Raw genomic sequence first — 16,139 nt, 5'->3', positions numbered from 1 at the left:
AAGGAAGGGGAAGGAGGGAAGGAAGGAAGGAAGGGAGGGAGGAAGGAAGGAAGTCAGGAAGTCTCAGCCTCCAAAGGAACTAGGTGGTTTTGTTTTATAGGAGGGAGATATTTTCTTTCCTTCTTTTCTTCCTTCCTTCTTTCTCTCCTTCCTTCCCTCCCCCTCTCCCTCCCTTCCTTCCTTTTTTTTTCCTTCCATGTCAAAACTTGGGCTTGAACTCAGGGCCTGGGCACTTTCTGTTAAGTTTTGCACTCAACGCAGGCCCTGGACCACTCAGTCCACGACTCTACTTAGGATTCCCGTGGCACGTTGCTGTTGCTGTTGCTGTTGTTGTTGTTGCTGTTGCTGTTGTTGTTGTTTTGCTGGTGTGTGGAGGTAAGTGTCTCACGGACTTTCCTGCCATGCATCGAGATCTTCTGCTCTCAGCGTCCGGAGAGGCCGGGATGCAGCGGGAGCTGCTAGTACCAGGCAGCATCCTGAGGCCTCTCCCTGCAGGGGGCCTCTCCCTGCGGGGGGCCTCTCCCTGCGGGGGGCCTCTCCCGGGGCCTCTCCCTGCAGGGGCCTCTCCCTGCGGGGGGTCTCTCCCTGTGGGGGGCCTCTCCCAAGGCCTCTCCCCACGGGGGGCCTCTCCCTGCGGGGGGCCTCTCCCTGCGGGGCTCACTGTCAGGAGGCTGCGACTGTCTCCCTTCCTGAACAGCGTTCCAACGTATTATATATTTGTTTATTTTGCCAGTCCTGGGGCTTGAACTCAGGGCCTGGGCACTGTCCCTGAGCCTCTTTGTGCTCAAGGCTGGTGCTCTACCGCTTGAGCCACAGCTCCACTCCCAGCTTTTTCTGAATAATTCATTGGAGATAAGAGTCTCATGAACTTTTCTGCTCAGGGTTGGCTTCCAACCCTGATCCTCAGCTCTCAGCCTCCTGAGTAGCTGGAATTACAGGCGTGAGCCACTGGTGCCCAGCTCCAACTTATTTTTAAGTGTGTAAATAGTGCACTGGATATAAAGTGAATCCCCAGGACACCTGTATTCCCACTGAAGAGCCAAGCCTTCTTGCTCAGATTGTTTCACACGGTCGGCACTCTAACCTTATGGATAGTTAAGCAATCCAGCCACCAAATAGTTACGTTTTTTAAGCAAAAACAGAGACTTACTTGGATGACGTTACTGTACTTCACAATTTCTCCCAACAGCTTCTTGTTCTCGGATTCGTTTTGTTTCTGCTCTAACTCAGCAGCATGCTATAAAATAATTAGCAAGAATTCAGCGCAGAAATATGGCGAAGGGCACAGAAACTGACCGGGAAGCAGACAGCTTTGGGAACAAGAATCAAACCAGAAATCTAATAAATAGACTATACCTTGGTGTGCGTGAGAGAGAGAATAAATAAATGATCACAGTGAACTTGCTCATTTTTCAATGTTTGCTAAATTCAGTGAGACATCGTCAGTCACTTTTACTCCAGAAACGTCAGGAAAGTCTAGTCTGACAAAACTCGCTTAGGAAGGAGTGTCAAACTACGCAGGATAGTGAGAATTACAAATGCCTCGAGTTCTTCTTTAACTAAGAGGACCGTTAACGATGCAAAATTCAGTTCCATCCAACTCACACTTGGGGAGACTGGAAACATCAGTCTTTCTAGTTTGGTCTGTTTGGGTTTTGTGTGTGTGTGTGTGTGCGCGCGCGCACATGCCCACACAGGGGCTTGAACACAGGACCTTACAATATTTCTTCCCTTGTTCACTCAAGGCTGGTTCTCTACCACTTCAGCCACAGCTCCACTTTGGGTTTTTTGCTGGTAAATTGGAAATACAACATTAATGGACTTTGCTGTCTGGGCTGGCTTTGAATCATAATCCTCAGCTCTCAGCCTCCTGAGTTGCTGGAATTACAGGCGTGAGCCACCAGTGCCTGGCTACAAACAGGATTTTTTTTTCCTGCCAGTCCTGGGGCTTGAACTCTGGGCCTGGGTGCTGTCCCTCAGCTCTTCGGCTCAAGGCTGGCGCTCTACCACTTGAACCACAGCACCACTTCCATCTTTTTCTGCTTATGTGGTGCTGAGGAATCGAACCCAGGGCCTCGTGCGTGCAAGGCGAGCGCTCTACCCCTGAGCCCTCTTTTTCTGTGTTGATGTAAAGTGAAGTTGTTATCAGCGTTACACGCAGCCGGGCCAGGATCCTTGATGTTTAAATTATTTTTTTTTCTATCTCTTTCAGGGGGGTGTCAAGCGAGCTAGGAGCCGACTCTGGGTTCCGACGGGGGTTTCTGCTTCCCGTTCTGTGGGAGGGAATGCTTGAATTCACTGGGCACGCCTTTCCCCGCAAAAAGACATCCAGAATGTGTCCCAACAGGCCAAGAGAGAAACGACCCCACCCGACCCTCAAAAACCACAGACAGTTGTTAAAATGACATCTCTCTGCCCTGGGCACATGGCAGACGCTGGAAAGCTCTGGAAGGGTGTGTGATCTGTAGAGACACGTTTCCTTCCCGCGAGCTGGCTGGGCGGCGTGGCTGCACCCCTACCTGCAGCTTCTTCAGCAGGGCGGCCTCCGTGTGGTTGCCTTGCTTGGCCTGCTTGGCTTTCCAGTACTGCTTCTGGGCGGAGTAGCGATTCATCGGGCACACCTTGAACAGGCAGTCTGCAGGACAGACAGAACGCCATAACTCAGACAGGCACCAAACACCCCCCAGCCCGGCGGGGCAGGGGCTCGGAGGGAGAGCCCTCGCCCAGCATGCCTGAGGCCCCAGGTGCCACAGACACAGAAAAGGCCTAGGATCAGCACCAAAGCAAAAAAGAAAAGAGAGGAAGGAAGGAAAGAAGGAAGAGGAAAAAGAGGAGAAGAAGAGTCAGGCTCCCGTGGCTCACACCTGTCATCCCAGCTACTCAGGAGGCTGAGATCTGAGGATTGGGGTTCAAGGCCAGCCCAGGCAGGAAAGTCCATGAGACTCTGATCTCCAGTGCTTTACTCAGAAAAATAAAGCCAGAAGTGGTGCTGTGGCTCAAGTAGCAGAGCACCAGCCTTGAACCCAAAGAAGCTCAGGGACAGTGCCAGGGCCTGAATTCAAGCCACAGGACCAGCTAAAATAAAGAGGAAGGGGAGGAGGGGAGGAGGGGAGGAGGAGGAGGAGGAGGAGGAGGAAATGGTCTTCAGGTAGAGAACCTGTTTGAATTGCAGACGACCCACCAACACTGGCAGTTAGTGGTGTCTAGGCTGGCTGGCAGCAGCAGCGTCCTGGCCGAATCCTGAGTCACTCTGTGATCAGGGTGGAGGGAGTTGGGACCCCCCAGACAGGTTTACTGTAACCCCCGGGCTGGCCTGGCCTCGGCGCAGAGAGCCACCTTCCTCCTGATGTTTCCCCACTGAGCTCTGGAGAAGGAGTCTATGGCCCAGGGCCCCAGACAGGGGGACTCAAAAATGGCTTCCCAAACGCGAAGGCAGAGGCCACGTCAAAAGAGCACGGAGGGGGAAAGGGACGCAGATGCAGCCAACCCGCTGCGCACAGAAACGCAACGAGTACCAGCAAGCAGGGCGCGTGCTGGTGGGTCACGCCTGCCATCCCAGCCAGGCAGGAGGCTGAGGTGTGAGGATCCCAGTTGGAGGCTGCAAAGTCTGTTAAGACTCAGGTTCCCATAACCACCAAAAAAAAGCCAGACTTGGAGCTGTGGCGCAAACGGGAGGGAGCTAGCCTTGAGCCAAAAAGCTGCGAGAGCGCGAGGCCTTGAGTTCAAGTCTCGGGATGGCCCCAAAGCCAAAAAGGCCTGGGAGTCTCAGCTGGAACCTGCAGACAGAGCTGGACGGCTGCAGTCAGGATCTGCATGCGAGGAAAATGCCGGAACCGCCGGGCCGCAGAGGTTTAGGCCTGCGACCCTAACCACGCAGGAGGCAGGAGCTAGAGCCGCGAGGCCCAGAGCCAGCCCGGGAAGCGGAGTCCGGAAGATTCCATGTCCAATAGAAACAGCCGAAAACTAGCCGGGGGCTTGGCTCAAAGAGCAGAGCTCCAGTCAGGCAGCAAGTTGAACGAGAAAGAGGTGCTGAGCTCAAAACCTGCTACTGCCAAATAATAAACAGGGTAACAGTAACACCGGCCGAATAACAATGACAATGACAATGATGCCTCCTCTGAGAAGTGTTCAAACCTGATGTCCGTCCGGCGCGGATGGCTGACCCCCCGTCACCCCAGCGACTCAGGAGGCTGAGAAGACCTGAGGGCTGAGGTCCAAAGCCGGCCTCGAGTGGAGAAGCCGCAGGAGGGCGCCGGGCTCTGAGCCCACGCCAGGGGCTGGCCTCGAGTCTCAGTCCTCAGCTCGCAGACTCCTGAGTCGCCGATGGCAGGCGGGAGCCCCGGCCCCCAACTCTGCTTTCAATACCTTGGCTTTGGGTTTGTTTTTTTTTTTACTCTACCAGTCTTGGGCTGGTCAGATGTTTTGTCAAATTGTAAATTTACAGCCTTATGAAAATGTTACTAAGGCAGGCCGCGCCTCAGCCCCGGCCCCGGGCAAGTTCCTGATGACGCACCGCGCTGTGAGCGCCGTGGCTCCGTTCAGTGGGGTTCTCCACAGCCACACCCCCGCCACCCGGCTAATGACCAGCTGTCGGCCCTTCGAGGACTGAGATGTCACTCAGGGCTTCTGGGAACAATTCTCAGAGCCTGTGAGAACGCAGGGCCGGGTCAGCCTTTAAAACAGGCAAACACAAGCCGGGCGCCGGCGGTCATGCCTGTCATCCCAGCCACTCAGGGCTGGGGTCTGAGGATTGTAATTCGAAGTCAGCCCAGACAGGAGGACAGTCCCCGTGAAACTCTTATCTCCAACAAACCACTCAAAAAAGCCAGAAGTGGCGCTGTGGCTCAAGTGGTAGAGCGCCAGCCTTGAGCACAAAGAAGCTCAGCAACAGCGCCCAGGCCCTGAGTTCAAGCCCCAGGACTGGCAAAACAAAACTACACTAAACTAAACAAACCTAGCACGGTCGTAGGCCTTTTCTACGAAGAAAAAGGTTAGGAAGCTGCTCAATGTCACTTTTTACTTGCATTTGGCTTTACTTATTTTATGTCGTGCTGGGGCTTGAACTCAGGGCCCAGGCGCTGTCCCTGAGCTCTTTCACTCAAGGCTGGCGCTCTACCGCTTGAGCCACAGCGCCACTTCCGGCTTTTTCTGTCTGTGGTGCTGAGGAATCGAACCCCGGGTTCATGCCTTCTAGGCCTGCGCTCTACCCTGAGCCACCTTCCCCCCCTCCTCCATTGCTTCTTAATTGAGACACTAACGAAAAACAAAGTTTAACCTTCAGACCTGAAGCCAATGGTTTTGCAGAAATATTGACGTTCAGGCAATGTCGGAATCCAGGGCCAGGGTGATAGCGACAGAATCAGCATCCCTTTCCAAACCCCCGCGCAAAGAAATGAAGCCCCCGAGGATCCGCACCTGCCCCATCCAGAAAGGGAGCGAAGCCGAGGGCTGGGGCTCGCGCCGGCCACCCCGGCCACCCAGGAGGCTGAGAGTGAGGACCGCGGCTCAAAGCCAGCCCGGCAGGAACGCCTGTGAGACTCTCATCTCCAAGGAACCAGCAAAAAGCCAGACGTGGAGCTGTGGCTCAGGTAGTAGAGCGCCAGCCTTGAGTGAAAAAGCTCAAGGGCAGTGCCAGGCCCTGAGTTCAAGCCTCAGGACCAGCACACACACACACACACACACAGACACACACACACACACAGAGACACACACAGACACACAAACACACACAGACAGACACACATACACAGACACACACACAGACACACAAACACACACACACAGACACCCAGATACAGACACACACAGACACACACACACAGAGACATATACACACAGACACACAGACACACAGACATACATACACAGACACACACAGACACAGAGACATACACACACACAGACATATACACAGACACACACACAGACACACAGAGAGACATACACAGACACATAAACACACACACACAGAGACACACACAGACACACAAACACACACAGACAGACACACATACACAGACACACACACAGACACACAAACACACACACACAGACACACAAACACACACAGACACACACACAGATACAGACACACACAGACACACACACACACAGAGAGACATATACACACAGACACACAGACATACATACACAGACACACAGACACAGAGACATACACACAGACACACAGACATATACACAGACACACACACAGACACACAGAGAGACATACACAGACACATAAACACACACACACAGACACACACAGACATATACACACAGACACACACACACAGACATACATACACACAGAGACATATACACAAACACAGACACACACAGACACACACAGAGACACACACACAGACATACACACAAACACACACAGAGACACAGACACGCACAGACATATACACACACAGACACACACACACAGACATACACGCACAGAGACATACACACAGACACACAGACACACACACACAATTTCCTCTGGGACAATGTTACCCTTCTCTCTCTTTCCCCCAGTGCTTCCTGCCCATCTCTGTCCACAGCTGTAGCTCATTTTCCACCTAGTGTCTGTTAAGCACCATGACTCTCACGGGCTTTCCTGCCCAGGCTGGCTTTGAACCGCCATCCTCAGATCTCAGCCTCCTGAGCAGCTGGGCTGACCGGCGCGAGCCGCCGGCGCCCGGCCACACAGGCTCCTAACGTGCTCAGTGTGGGCCAAAGAGCACCCAACATGTGAAAGTGACCTTAGTTCTGGGAGAGGCTGCGTAGCAGAGCGAGCAGAGTTAGATCGCGTTCTGGGGTCATGTTACAGCAGGGCTGTGTGCCCGAAGGAGGAGGAGAAGGAGAACTTTTCCACCTGGCTGGTCCGGGACCAAAACCGCATTTTCCTTCAACTGAGAGGAAAATTTGCCAACCACTGGCAAAACGCCAACAAACACAAATGACTCACGGGCCTTGAAAATGCACTTTTCGTGCGGAATCAGGGTGGGGTAAGACATGACAAGAAGGAATCTTTTCAGAAAGCAAGGCCCTTTAGGTCTTACGCTCTGCTGCTGAGGCTTGAACCCAGGACCTGGGGTGGGGGTTGGCTCAAGGCTGGTGCTCTACCACTTGAGCCACACCTCCACTTCCAGCTTTTTGCTGGTTCACAGAAGATCAGAGTCTCCAGGATTTGTCTGCCCTGGGTGGCTTAAAACCGAGATTCTCAGAGCTCTGCCGACTGAGTAGCAGGGACTACAGGCATAAGCCGCAGAGCCCAAATACTCCCTCGGATGAGAATTATAGCCAAGAGGAATTGGCACAATGGGTAGAGTTCTTATCTTCTGTTTACAGAAAAGAGGCTCGCGGCCTTCACCTGGCTCAGCTGTGTTTATTATATGTGGTTTAAAGTTGCATCTCCGCATTGCGGAGACCTGGAAATTCCAGCGCGGGACGGTGTAAGTTTTCCACTATTTATAATCCATCAATAAGAAGTTGAAGTGTTCTCTGCTGAGGCTCTGTGTAAATATTCCTCATTATGACTTCTAACTTAACCTTCCAGATGGGCAAACACAGTCGCTGTTGACAGCTTAAGAGCACCAGAAGCTTGTGACTTTGTTGTTGTTGGCCTTGGGGCTTGAACTCAGGGCCCGGGCGCTGTCCTTGAGCTCTTTTGTTCAAGGCCAGCGCTCTACCACTTTGAGCCACAGCTCTGCTTCTGGTTTCCTGGTGGTTCCTTGGAGATCAGAGTCTCATGGACTTTCCTGCCCAGGCTGGCTTTGAACCGTGATCCTCAGATCTCAGCCTCAGCTAGGATGACAGGCGTGTGCTACCAGGGCCAGGCTGCTTGTGATATTTTACCACTTATGGGTCTGAGGTTGAGGAGACTCTGCCAAGGTAAAGGATGAATAAGGAGCAGATGTTGTGCACACGCGCACACACACACACACACACACACACACACACACACACGCAAAAAGAGCAGTGCTATATCTCAAGGTGCCCCACAGTGAGCCACGGGAACGCCAGTTCTGCCGAGATCATCACCAGATCACGTTAACCACCACGTTTACAAAGCTTTGGCTAATTATCCACCTCGTGTGTCCCACACCTGTTCTCCTCCCAGGAACTCGGCCATGATGCAACGGCACCCCACCCCCCGGGGCCCAGTCAGGGCCGAGGGAGGCGGCCGACGCCCTTCATCCCTGCCTCTGGGAAGCAGAGATTGAGAGCAACACCGTTCAGCCGCAGCCCAATCAAAAGCATCAACATTTCGCCTGGCGCCGGCGGCTCCCGCCTGTCACCCCGGCTACACAGGAGGCTGAGATCAGAGGATCACGGTTCAAAGCCGGCCCGGGCAGGAAAGTCCCTGAGACTCTGATCTCCAATGAACCACCAGAAAACTGGAAGTGGCGCTGTGGTTCAAGTGGTAGAGCGTCCGCCTTGAGCTGAAGAGCTGAGGGACGGAGCCCAGGCCCTGAATTCAAGACCCATGACCGACCAAAAAAAAAAAACAATCTTCATTTCAACCAACGAGGCCTGTGTGTTGGTTCACGCCTGTAGTCCCCTCTGCCAGACAGGAAGATCACGGGCAACACAATGAGACCCCACCCCAGAAATTACTAACGCAAAGAAGGGGCTGGAAGCCTCTCCAGTGAGGTCAGTCACCAACATCATCCAGAAGGAGAGAGCGTGGGGCGGAGCCGCAGCTCTGGCCGGTGCCGGCTGGCCAAGCAGCTCCGCGGCCCGGTCCACTCCAGACTCCAGTCAGGAAGCTTCCACCAGTAATAGAGACTTCCATGCTAAAAGCCTCCAAAACACCCTAAGAACTGGAAAGAACATTCCACAGAGCTTTCCCAGAGACCTCTGTGGAAGACGTTTGTATTGACCAATGAGCGTATGTTCCGTGTACAACTCATCGTGGTGTGTGTGTGTGAGTGTGTGTATGTGTGAGTGTGTGTGTGTGTGTGTGTGTGTGTGTGTACCCGGGCTTGAACTCGAGGCCTGGATCCCATCCCTGAGCTTTTGTGCTCAAGGCTGGCGCTCGACCACTTGAGCCGCAGCGCCACTTCTGCCTTTTGGCAGGGGAGGGTGGCTGGTTAACTGAAGAGTCTCACAGGCCCTTTCTGCCTGGGCTGGCTTCAAACCACAGTCCTCAGGCTTCACCCTCGTGAGAGCTAGTGCCCAGCTCTGACTGCGATCTTCTGAAAGAAAAAAAAATATGGGCTGGGCACTGGTGCTCACACCTGTAACTGCAGCTCCTCGGGAGGCTGAGATCTGAGGATCAGGGTTCAAAGCCAGCCTGGGCAGAAAAGTCTGTGAGACTTTTGATCTCTAATGAAACCACCGGAAAACTGGAAGTGGAGCTGTGGCTCAAGGTGATAGAGCGCCAGCCTTGAGCGAAAAAGCTCAGGGACAGCGCCCAGGCCCCGAGTTCCTAATGAAAACTAAATAAATAAATAGGGAAGACAAGTCAAACCCTTGCTCATTTATAGAGGGTCAGAATTCTCCTTCCCAGCCAGGCCAAAGGTGGGGGGCAGGGGGCACACAAGAAGTTCTGTGAAGAGGAAAGAGAGTATTTCCCCAGGTAGCCGAGAATCAGCAGTCCTTGGGCTCCTGGAGGGAACCTTCCAGAACAGGCTTCGATGTGCCCCAGGCATGAAGAACGCAGGCCTTCCTGGCCAGACGCCGGTCAGAGGGCATCAGGGCAGCATCCCTGCAGCTCACCTGCGGCTGCCAGACACATAGACACAGCCCAGGGGACCGAGGGACGGGAGCTTACACACTGTTAGGACCACACTCGGCTGAGCGCAGCCAGACGCAGACACGCGCTCTTCTCCAGACTGCGGCCAGAAGCTCACCGGGGCGGGAACTGCCGGAGATTCCTAACGACCAGGCAACGGGGCAGGATGTCGGTTTTGTTTTGACAAAATTAAGAAGTTGACCGGCCATGACTGTGGCGAACGCGGCCGGCCAGCTTTAAAGGCAGGAGAGGCTCCAAGCCGACACCCATGGCTCCCGCCGGTCATCCCAGCTCCTTGGGAGGCTGAGGCCTGAGGAGAGGAATGACAAACTTCAACGCAGGCCATCTGAGAGAGAGACAGATGCAGAGACGCTGAGAGAGAGAGATGGGAACAGAGAGACAAGGAGAGATGGAGAAAGATGGACAGACACAGACAGACAGACAGCAGGAGGGGGGGGTGGTAAAGAAGTGTGGCTCAAGTTTGTAGGGCAAAATGAAGGTCAGGGACAGCGCCCAGGCCCCGAGTTCAAGGTCCAGTACAGGCACACACACACACACACACACACGAGCGTGCGTCTCCGCTGAGCCTCCTCTTTGAAGACCCCGTCTCTGAGCTCAGGGAGACAGAGCTGCGTCTGCCACCCCGCCAGCCCTGGACCAGAAAAGAGCGGGCGCCAAGGCCGCGGGGCCGCCCGGCCCGGCCCGGCCTCCTCGCCTGCGCGCGGGCGTCTCCGTGGCTCCTGAGACTCGTGCCTGTCCCCAGGATCCCTTTTTTCTCTTTTCTCTTTCTGCCGGTCCTGGGTCTTGAACTCAGGGCCTTGAGCTCAGGCCCTGTCTCTGAGCAACTGGTGCTCAGGCTGCGCTCGACCCCTTGGCGCCACAGCGCCACTTGCGGTTTTCTGGGGGCTCCTTAGAGGTTGGAGTCTCACGGACGTTCCCGCCCAGGCCGACCTCGAACCACACTCCTCCTCCCTCCGCTGCCCGGGCAGCTGGGATTATAGGTGTGTGTCACCAGCACCAGGCAGGGCAGTCTTTAACATCAGAACACGATATCCTTTATTTTCAATCAAGCATTGCTTGAAAAGGTTTATGTTACACTTGGACACGAGTGAAGAAAAACCCAGATTCCTCCCAATACAAGGGACATGTGGATTTCATCCATGAAGTCCACAAGCTCCTCTGTTCCTGAAACTTCCAAAACACATCCATGGAAGAAGGCAGGAAGCAGCGTTGAGGGAATCGAGAAGAAACGGAAGAAACAAGATACAGAAAAGCAGAGAGAAGCTCGCTCGTGGAGGGAGGGGAAAGCAGCTGGCATGTGAGCCGCGGCCTTAACTGCTTTAGACAACCTGCATCCAGCAGTCCTGGGGGTCGGGGGCAGTGAGCCGCCTGCCCCCCCTTTCCAGAAAAAGAAAAGGAAAACAGATGAGGCTATCTCCCCAAGATCGAGGAGGTAGGGCGCCCCGCCCAAGCCCTGCCAGTGAATCACCCCCAGGCCAAACACCAGCACAGCACATTCCAGAAGAGTGCCCCACCTGACAGCTACCGCAGGCACAGAACGTTCTGGAAACTACTTCTCTACGTATAATCCCGGGGCTTGAACTCGGGGCCTGGGCGCGGGCCCTGAGCTTCTTTTGCTCAAGGCTGGCGCTCTACCACGTGAGCCACACAGCGCCACTTCCGGCTCTTTCTGTGTCTGGGGTGCTGAGGAATCGAACCCGGAGCTTCACGCGTGCGAGGCGAGCGCTGTGCCCCTGAGCCCCCTGCCCAGCCCTGTCTGTGCATTTCTCTATTTGATTTTCCTGTGTGCGGCTAAGGTGCAGCCCTCGGATTACAACAGTTTGCTGGAGTATTTGCCATGCGCACCATGCCTGTTATTTTTGCTGATGGCATCTAATCCAAAAAGTCAACACATCAGTCCTAGAGTTCAAAAATGTCTACGTGTATGTGTGTGTGTGTGTGTGTGTGTGTGTATGTGTGTGTGTGAATTCAGGGCCTGGGCTTTTTCCACTGAAGGCTGGTGCTCTATCTCTGAGTCATACCTCCACTTCCAACTTTCACTGGTTCATTGGAGATCAGGGTCTCATGGACTTTCCTGCCCGGACTGGCTTTGAACCGTGATCCTCAGATCTCAGCCTTCTGGGTAGCTAGCTGGGATGGCAGGCGTGAGCCACGGCACCTGGCTAGATGTCTAAAGTGACAGCTTTTAGATGGACAGTGGCCTCCTTCCGGAATAATCTCAAAACTACTAGAAGCCGGGCGCCGGTGGCTCAGGCCTGCCATCCCAGCTACTCAGGAGGCTGAGATCTGAGGATCACGGTTCAAAGCCAGCCTGGGCAGGAAAGTCTCTGAGACTCTGATCTCCAATGAACTATTCAGAAAAAGCCAGAAGGGGCGCTGTGGCTCAAGTGGTAGAGTGCTATCCTTGAACACAAAAGAAAGCTCAGAGACAGAGCCAGGCCCTGAGTTCAAGCCTCACAATCAACCAAAACAAAAAACAATAGCCACTAGAAAGTACTGTCACCAGAAAGCTGAGCTGGCCATGACCCAGGCCAACTGGTGTCCTGAATTTCTCTGTGCACTTTTTATTCCCCCCTTCCCAGTCCCTGCTCTTTCTTTTTTGCCAAGGGCTGCTGCTCTACCCTTTGAGCCACAGCTCTGTTTCTGGCTTTTTGATGGTTCACTGGAGAAAAGAGGCTCCTGGACTTCCCTACGAAGGCTGGCCTCTAACTGTGATCCTCAGATCTCAGCCTCCAGAGTGGCTGGGATGACAGGCGGGAGCCACCAGTCCTCCGCTTGATTTAGGATCTTTGAAACTTCAGTAAACGTTGGTGTTCTTGATGTTTCTAGCTTAGCTGATTGGGGTGGATCGGAGCATTTGTCAAAATGCACAGAGAGGGCTGGGCAGGTGGCTTTGTGGCAGAGCGCTCGCCTAGCATGCATGAAGCCCTGGGTTCAATTCCTCAGCACCACATACACAGAAAAAGGCAGAAGTGGAGCTGTGGCTCAAGTGGTAGAGCGCTAGCCTTGAGCAAAAGCAGCTCAGGGACAGCAGTGCCCAGCCCTGAGTTCAAGCTTCAGGACTGACCAAAAAAGAAAAGAAAGGGAAGGAAGGAAAGAAGAAAGAAAGAAGGAAAGAAAGAAAGAAGGAAGGAAGGAAGGAAGAAGGAAGGAAGGAGAAAGGAAGAAAGAAGGAAGGAAAGAAAGAATTCAATTCAAGCCTCAGTACTAGGATAAAAAAAAAAACCCTTAAGTCAATACTTGCGCACATGATTTACCCCAGACATAAAATCATGCTGAGCCCATGCGGAAGCCAAATTGCAAAGCCTGCGTCTAGACTCCTGAGAGATAAGAGATACCCAGGACTAACAATTACAGTTCATGGTCAAACAGTCCTTTGGGTGTGTGTGGTGTGTGTGTCTGTGTGTCTGTCTGTGTGTGTGTGTCTGTCTGTCTGTCTGCCTGCCTGTCCGTCCTGGGGATTGAACTCAGGGCCTTGAACTCTCACTTGGCACTTTGTGCTCCACGCTGGCATTCTACCACTTGAGCCACACCGATGCCTCCAGCTTTTGGAGAGGTGAGAGAGGTCGGAGTCTCTCGGGTGCATCTGTCCGGCCTGGCCTCCACCCTCGATCCTCAGATCTCAGCCTCTTGAGTAGCTGGGATGACAGGCGGGAGCCACCAGCGCCCAGCTAACCAGCCCCTCATTTAAAAAATACTTTTCAAAAGATGCCATAGTAGCCATCTAAAAACTTAATTTTAGCAGCCTTCTCTACCACAAATCAAGCTGTTCTTGTCTGCGGCGAGTCTTTAGCATGTTTGAGCCATTTCTTCATTTGCATCCTTAGATTAGGGAATAATGCCTTGGCTCTCCTGGTTTGAATAAAACTGGGTTTTTTTTTTGTAATTGTCAGTCCTGAGGCTTGAACTCAGGGCCTGGGCGCTACCCCTGAGCTTCTTTTGCTCAAGGCTGGCGCTCTACCCCTTGAGCCACAGCACCACTCCTGGTTTTCTGGTGGTTCATTGGAGATCAGAATCTCATGGGCTTTCCTGCCCGGGCTGGCTTTGAACCATGATCCTCAGATCTCACTCAGCCTCCTGAGTAGCTGGGATGACAGGCGGGAGCCATCAGTGCCCAGCTGCAGAATAACTTTTCGAATGCAGGAAAATGTTGTTTGTGAACTCTCTATGACATCCAATCCCCCCCGGGATGGAGAAGGCTTAGACTTGCCGAAGTTCCTCCTGTTTTGAGAAAGCTTCGGGCAGAGCAGCTGGGGTTCCAACCGGGGTCTATAAACCTTCAGGCCAGACACTTCTGTGCTGAACGAAGTTCTCTCCCTCTCGCTCTCCATTGCGCTGGAATTCCTGAGCCAGGAGATTCTCGGGGCTGAGCTACAACCCAGCTGGGCTGGTCCCGGCCAGCCTCAGAGCGACAAAGAGGGGAGGCGTGGACTCTTCCCATCCCGGGCAGCAGCAGCAGTTCCCGATCGCCAGTGGACAGAGGGGGCTTGCGCGCTCACAGACTGGAAGGAGAAGCTGCGGGTGGGGCAGGGGGTCGCCGGGATCTACAGGCCGATGGTCCGTGGGGACTGCTTCACTGGCGTGAGCCCGCACAGGGTGCCCTGGCTCAGACTGGGCAGACCAAGAGGCAGGAGGACTTTTCTAGATCCTCCCTAGTTCTAAGGAAGTAAAAATGGACAACTTTGCAAACCAGAGATGCTGGGTTCTCTGTGGTGCAGGTGCAGAACTCCCTAGGACTAAAGAAATCCTGGCCTGGCCGAAGCGCTGCAGAGAAGTAGACATTGCTTTTGCCTGTGGTTTTATCCCCAGTGTCTTCCACAGCAAGTGGAAAATGTTCTGTGAATACTACAGAAATAGATGAAGGAGCCAAGCGCCAGTGGCTCACGCCTGTCATCCCAGCTACTCAGGAGGCTGAGATCTGAGGATCGCGGTTCAAAGCCAGACCCAGGCAGGAAAGTCCGTGAGACTCTGATCTCCAATAAACTACTCAGAAAAGGCCAGAAGTGGCGCTGTGGCTCAAGTGGTAGAGCACCAGCCTTGAGCACAAAGAGGCTCAGGGACAGCGCCAGGCCTAGAGTTCAAGCCCAGGACTGGGGGAAACATTCCCTCTCGTACTAATGAGATGGGTTTTTCTCTCCATGCTCCTTTTAAGAATCCAACGTGTGTGACTCTGAAACCAAATTCAAATGTGTTGACCTCTCTCCCTTATCCATGTAAATCAGTCCACAGGATCGGAGCCCAGGCTTGTTTTCAAATCCATCATTTACTCTGTCAGAGCCTGGCTCCCTGCCACAGAAAGAGAAAGAGCCGTCTGTAACCGTCGGCCTTCCCGGGACAGCTGCTGGGGATTCTCGGGGAAGTGACATCTCTCCTGAGGAAATCGCACTCTGGCTTGCAAACACGCACGCAAATCTAGACAAATTCAGCACACAGAAGCACAGAGGAGCTCAGACCGTGTGCGGCCCAGGGGTGACTAAAAACATTCCTGGTTGGGAAGGGGGGACATCATCCAAAAGGAAAGGGACTCTTTCCCTGACTCGGGTCACTGTGACCCCCCGGTGCACCAGATCGATAATAAAAAGAAACATGTTTTAAAAAAAAAAAAGTTATTAAGGCCAGGCCCTGGTGGCTCAGACCTCCCAGCTCTTCGGGCGGCTGAGATCTGAGGATCGCAGTTCAAAGCCAGCCCGGGCAGGAAAGTCTGTGAGACTCTGATCTCCAATAAACCACCAGAAAGCCGGAAGTGGCGCTGTGGCTCGAAGCGGTAGTGTGCTAGCTTTGAGTGAGAGAGCTCAGAACAGCGCCCAGACCCTGAGTTCAAGCCCCACAACCCACAACAACAACAACAAACAGCAAAGTTACTAAGGTGTCTTGGGCATCTACCCAGAGCATTACGAATTCGGACATGGTGACAGACGCTTGCTCACCCGTGTTCACCACTGACCTGCTCACCATAGCCAAGGTAGGGAAATAACCCAGGTGCCCTACAGTGGATGAGTGGACCAAGGTGGAATTTTACTCATCCATTAGAAGGAATAATACGATGTCATCTGCAGGGAAATGGATGGACCCAGAACCAATCATGGTAAGGGAAGGAAGCCGGGCTCAGGGAGACCACGGGCTGCGTTTTCTCTCCTGTGGAAGCTAGATCCCACACCCCACGGGGCATTTGCACGCATACAGGGCTCTCTGCGTGTGGACGCAAACAGGGTGATGACAGATTCACAACTGAAGGACTGACGTGCTGATTACCAAAGTGAACACCAGGAAGGGGCACACGCATTTCTTGGGGGGTGGGCAAAAGTTGGGGGGACAGGAATGGGGGGAGGAGGAAGGCCAAGCCGGTGAGACATGAGCTCTACCCAGAGGATGGGGACTGAGGGGG

At 53.6% G+C, this 16,139-nt stretch overlaps 1 protein-coding gene across 1 annotated transcript in view; it reads right to left on the bottom strand.

Annotated features, from left to right (window-relative positions):
- The window catches only part of Itpr2 (inositol 1,4,5-trisphosphate receptor, type 2), a 153,343-nt gene that overhangs the window by 132,502 nt on the left and 4,702 nt on the right, over positions 1–16,139 (bottom strand). Inside the window, exons 2-3 of the mRNA XM_013036243.1 lie at positions 2,520–2,635; positions 1,151–1,237 (exon numbers count right to left, since the gene is read on the bottom strand). Coding sequence (XP_012891697.1) covers positions 1,151–1,237; positions 2,520–2,635 — 203 coding nt within the window. The remainder of the gene's footprint in view (positions 1–1,150; positions 1,238–2,519; positions 2,636–16,139) is intronic.

Source organism: Dipodomys ordii, unplaced genomic scaffold, assembly GCF_000151885.1.
Source record: "Dipodomys ordii isolate 6190 unplaced genomic scaffold, Dord_2.0 Scaffold266, whole genome shotgun sequence".
Taxonomy (NCBI): Eukaryota; Metazoa; Chordata; class Mammalia; order Rodentia; family Heteromyidae; genus Dipodomys; species Dipodomys ordii.
This window is presented reverse-complemented; position numbering and strand designations above follow the sequence as displayed.